Raw genomic sequence first — 5,616 nt, 5'->3', positions numbered from 1 at the left:
AGGAATTGGGATTGGTAACATGACCAAATGAACACATGTGGGATTCTGTGGAGGCTTCCTTTACCCAAAAGGCTTTATATACATGTCTCTCCAGGACTAGCTATCAATATGTCACTTCTGAAAGAGGATACTGCATCTAGGACCCAGTTTGATCACCCCAGTGAAATCATTCGCCCTGCACTGTTGTCTCACTTGGTTCTAGGAAGCAAACGAGAGCTTGACACTGGCGCTGGAGTAACCCTCGTCACTCCCAATACTCTGCAAGCTGCTGTGATCATCAATGTCACTGATGCTGGTTGTGCTGATATTGTCCACTTCTCCATGGGAGAACTCTGTGCTTTCAACGTCCACTTCAATCTCTTCTAAAAAGGAAAACAAGAGAAACACAGACAGGTTAGCACCACAGACCCAACTGCTCCCTTCCAGCCAGAGAGCTGCTGGGACTCCCCCAGCCAGGGATGAAGCAGCAGTCCAGCAGGAAGACTTTCAGTGTTCTCCCTGGAATGGGATGGGATGGGGACATGATTTCTAACAAGACTAGAGATACCAGCTTGGAGTCTTTCTTAGGGACTTGGCAAAGGGGTTTGACTCCTCCAGCATGCAGGCCACACTATCAGCATAGGTGGGCCACCCCACCCACTGAACTTGTTCCACTACCTCTTTCTTTGGAGCTCTACTACCCCCAGTATTAGAAATGAAAAGAAACAGATAAAACAGAGGGCAACAGAGAAAACAGAGCAGTTACCCTGAAACATACTATTTGCTTGATACTACGTTGCCAAAGCCAGGACCACTCAAACAGGGCATTACAAGCATTACCATGGGGATCTGGGTTACCCTCAGAGATCCTCAGTGGACTTTAGAACATAAATCTTATTAAAAAAACCCCAAACCTTAGAAAGCAGAGATCTAGTTAACCAGGTATCTTGGTTAAACCATGGCCCAAATACAGAACAAGAAGCTGGATGCTGCTTTGTAACATCTGTTCTTAGATTTTCCTCGTCGTGTTTCTGATTCAGCAAACCAAAGAGCACAGTGGATATCCCAACTTTACCATCAAGTATTTAGCTACAATCTTGTGATCACATTATTTTTCCTAACACTTGGTATTTTAGAGAGTTTTTCAGAGAAACAGGTCACTTCAAATGCCACAGAAATCAGCTCAAGTTGACAATAACAACACTTCTTCCAGACTTAATTAGAACTCATGCAAAACACTAAACTCTTCATATACATATGTGGGTCTGTGTGTATAGACATGTGTGAGCAAAATCAGTAGCCTAAACACCAAAGGCCATAAGAAGGGGGTAGCTCAGAGACAAGAAATGGATGAATCTCATGCCCTTGCTTCTCAGAATCCTGGGGATTCAGTGCTAGCTCAGTGACACCTACCTCGCTCTGAGTCCGAGCGATCCGAGGAAATGGTAGATCCAATGCTGTCCATTCGTATTCGCTCTATCTCCTGAGGACCCTGTAGTTGTTCCAGTCTTCTCTTTAGGAATCTTTGTTCTCGTTCCAGGTTCTCAAGCTGGTGTTGGCTTCTCCTCTCAGCCTCTTCAAGTTTCTGACGTGATCAAATATGACGCAGTAATTAGTTTCATCCTTTTCCCCTTCCCTCCCACCACAACTGCCCAGCCACCTGCTTTGCTTAGACCTTCCCGGGTCCCAGAAGGATTTAAGCTGCAATAGAGCCCTCAACAAAGCTACCTTGCAGTCTCCAAAACCAATGCCATCTCCTCACACCCTTTCCATCTCCCAAGTACAGATAAATCAGTAGCATAAGAAGTCTCTGAGGACAGAGTCTCTCCAGGGGAAACCATTTGAACTGTAGCAGCCTGTGGGTCATTCCACATGGGTTCAGCCACTTGCGTTACCAAACCTGTCCACGAAGGGGCCTCAATTCCCTTAACCAAACCAATTTGGGGTTTGTTACCACCCACTGTTAACAAAACGTGACCTGGGAGTTCTGGGTTCCTTGCTGCATGGTTTAGTAGGATTTCTCAGAAACAGTTTTCTATTCAGTAAGTGATTTACATAACCTACTAGAGATTTCTTTGATCACAGCTGGGAAATCTACCAGGGCACTGTTCTTTGTTTCCTACGACAAGCACATTGCATAAGGAAGAGTCATTTCAGGCTAACTCTGTCCCTTCGGCTGTGCTTTTTCTCCTTCACCACCCATCCTCCCTCCCACCATCCTGACCTGTGACAAAGTATTTCAGCCTCTTCCAGATACTGACAACGTTGCATTTTCTTTTCGTGCTTCTCTTAGCCAAAAGTGAACATACAAGAGTGCTGGGCTAGCTGGCAGGTTCACACATGAAACCTCAACAAGCCAACACCGTCTCACACTCTTGTGGTTCGTGCTAATGCTTCGGCAGTGGAAACTCACTAGCACATCAGCAAAAAAGCTTCATTTCCCATCAAAATGTAGTCATTCAACTGCATCTTTAAAGAGATGCAGCTGTCAACGAACAATCACAATACAGAACAAGACCCCTGCTCTCCAAATCAATCATTTCTGTAGTTAATGGAGTTCATTATGGACTCTTCTAACAATGTGGCTCGTAGCAATGATAAATGATTAACCAAGGGGGCAAGGCTTGCTTGCCTTTTTTTAAAAAAAAAAAGAAAAGAAAAGAAAGAAAAAAGTGTCAGTCTCCTCCTTTAGAGTTACCTCTAGGCAGCAAGAGCAAGTGACTGAATTGTGCTTCCAACAGCCCAGACTGGGAGCAGTGGGAAAGGCAGCTCTTACCTTGATATGTGCTTTGGCTTTGTTGAGCAGCCCAAGCGTTGTGTGCCGGGTGCAGTCTGGTCCGAGCGGTATCAGAACTTTTAAGCGTTCTAGACACAGGCGGAGGTGAGCTCGGCTGCAAGAGGAGAAGAGGAGGATCAGAGCTATGCTTTCAGAAAGGGAATGTCATCTCCTTCTCTATTTCCCTCCTACAAGGCAGTTTTCATGTTTCCCTCTTTTCACATATCACAAGATTGCCCACAGGTACCAGGACAGACTGCCACTAAGCTGTTCACACTGCAAACATCAGCTGCTTACCAATACTGGCGTTATTGCAAGCCTCTGACAGACACTGTTTATTTTCTTGCTGTCTGAACAGATGCTCTGACTCATCTGGATGAACTTGGTGCAGGGGCAAGGCGCACAGGCAATGGTACAAGTATCTCATGGGTTTCCTCTCTCTTGCTTAGCTATTTGCTGAGCTGAGAACTTTCTGTGAAAGCAGTTTCGAGTGACTGCTACTCCCTGCACACTTGTGCATGGCTGGCTCAGGGACATTTGCTATCAACTGATCTGTCTTTTTGCACAAAATTAAGAAGATGGAAACCAATCCTGCTGGCAGCTGAAGGAGAGAGAGGTAGGGTAGTTCCCAAGAACTGTGCTCTTACTCCTTCCTGGGCCCAGGTCTGAAATGCTGCTGGTGGTGCAAGGTCTGTGGGAACAAGAGAACCCAAGACCTTCCCCTGGGCAGTCTTCTGACCTTGGCTCACGTCTACAAGGACAGGCTCGAGCACGACAGTGTTGCTGATATGAGGCATCTTCAGCAGAATATGGAAACATGTACTGGGAAAAATGGTTTAGGCAGCAGTGGCAAAGCACATCTTCCTCAGGCTGCACAGGAAAACTGTTCCCGCTGTCTCCTCTGTATCACAAACACAGGAATGAACAGCAGATTTATGGAAAACTATCAAGTGTGGGTTGCCTTTTTTTTCCCCTCCCTCTCTCTTTCCCAGACATTAATGATTTATGTCCAAACTTGTCATCCCAATCAATAACACAATGACATCAGCTCCACCATTCACACGCAAGAAACACCGGTGCAAAACAGTGCTGAAAACCTATCCCAGCCCCTGGCCAGGCACAAAGAAACTGAATCTGAGCCTGATCCATCTCAATGCAGGGGAAGGAAAAAACATGAAAAGGAAAAAAAAAAAAGAGCATGGATAGTTCATTTGCATTTGTTTTTCAAATCCACTATTGCACCCAGTTTGAAAGGGGTTGGGAAGAGGAGTCTGTAATCAGGCAATTATGTCAGTGACAAGCAAGGATGATTAAGGGTGGAAGGGTCAGGGGTTTTGCTGATGAACTGTCAGTGCAGGGAAGTGCTCACGAGCGGCGCTGTAGCTGTGAGCTCCTCACTGTTTCTATTATAAATCTCTTCACAAAGGGTCCATCATCCTGTCTCAAGAACAGTCTCAGGGCTGCGTATGACCAGCAAGGGCCTTGAAAAACACGTGTTTTTTATTAAATATTAACAACTGTAGGGGTGGGAAAAGGGAAATCACAATCCAAAAATCAAACTGAAAAAACAGTAATCACATCCATCTCACTTTTTACTTCCCAGCTTGCTCCAGGGCAAACCCCACTGACATTAAACCCATAGGGCTGACACAGGGGGATTTTTTCTACCTGAAAGCCCATTTTCAACATAGAGCTTAATCAACAGGAGTTGTGTGCACCCACTCCAGGTGTTTGCCCAACGTCCCAGGACCACCTGTAGGGCCAGCAATGAAAAAGCATTGCCAGTTCACACAGACACTATAGTTCATGTCATCCCATGGGAGACTGGACACTGACTTTTTGCAGCTAGAGAAAGGGAGAGGAGGAGGATCTCGTGGTTAAAGACATTCTGTGTTTTGAACTCATTTTTGGCTATGCCACACATTTTCTGAGCGGCCACAGAGGCAAGTCACCGAGTCAGAGCTGTCAGAGCACAGCCATCAGCCTGCAGCACAGAGCAGCACGTGTCTCTTCACAGCACGAGGACGAGCACCAGCCATACACTTCACCTACGGGATCAACCCAGGTTAAAAATGCACCTCAAGTAGAGCTAAGGATGTGTGCCCAGATCTGGGGCTGGGGAGCAGGGCCAGTTCCACCTAGCAGGGGACTTGCTACACAGCACCTGCTATGGGTAGGGACAGCACATTCCCCCTGCCCTGCTGGGCAAGGGCAGCTCCCCGCCCATGGTGAAAATTGAATTATTTGTGCAACAGAAAACAAAAACTTTGGGGAATCAATATCTAACCAGTCTCAAACGTATCACAGTCCACTCCTGAATGCAGAGAGAAATGGACAACACATCTACAGCCTGAGCTTTGGGACAAGTCTCAGCACTGGAGGTTTTACCAGTAACCAGGGAAGGTGCTGCACAAGGAACCAGCCGTTGGCTTCGGGCAGGAGCACTGGCTGGGGTGCTGAGACAGCAGTTAAAAGGATGGCACTGATCTGCCACGTCAAAAGCTAGGTTGTGTGCAGACTCAAGGAGATCAACTGTGTTAAGCACCCGAAAGCTCTATGCAAAGATCCAGCCCTGTAATAAAACCCTGGACACTGAAACACTTCCCGTTGTGCCCCAGGACCACGGTGGATCAAAGAAGGTTTCTGCATTCTGCAGGCCCCAACAAGGGCAGGGAGAGGACAAAGCAGGGAGAGGGTCTGTCCTCACGAGGACACTGGAAGAGCTGTCAGAGAGCCACTTCCCCAGAAGGGACATTCCCCCAGTTCTGGATCCCCACATTGGCTCTCCAAGGCCCTAGGACTGTCCCAGGCTCATGCAGGTGGTTTTCAGAGATGTCACTCCTGCCAGCAGCTCTGTTGGC

At 47.0% G+C, this 5,616-nt stretch overlaps 1 protein-coding gene across 1 annotated transcript in view; it reads right to left on the bottom strand.

Annotated features, from left to right (window-relative positions):
* The window catches only part of MXI1 (MAX interactor 1, dimerization protein), a gene marked incomplete at its 5' end in the record, with an annotated part of 49,055 nt that overhangs the window by 1,544 nt on the left and 41,895 nt on the right, over window positions 1–5,616 (bottom strand). Inside the window, 3 exons of the mRNA XM_010177946.1 lie at window positions 1–362; window positions 1,393–1,564; window positions 2,756–2,870. The exon at window positions 1–362 is cut by the window's left edge and continues 1,544 nt beyond it. Coding sequence (XP_010176248.1) covers window positions 199–362; window positions 1,393–1,564; window positions 2,756–2,870 — 451 coding nt within the window. The remainder of the gene's footprint in view (window positions 363–1,392; window positions 1,565–2,755; window positions 2,871–5,616) is intronic.

This window comes from Antrostomus carolinensis, unplaced genomic scaffold (assembly GCF_000700745.2).
Source record: "Antrostomus carolinensis isolate BGI_N321 unplaced genomic scaffold, ASM70074v2 scaffold25701, whole genome shotgun sequence".
NCBI classification, from domain to species: Eukaryota; Metazoa; Chordata; class Aves; order Caprimulgiformes; family Caprimulgidae; genus Antrostomus; species Antrostomus carolinensis.
Note: the sequence above shows the minus strand (reverse complement) of the source record. Positions and strands in the feature narration are given on the sequence as shown.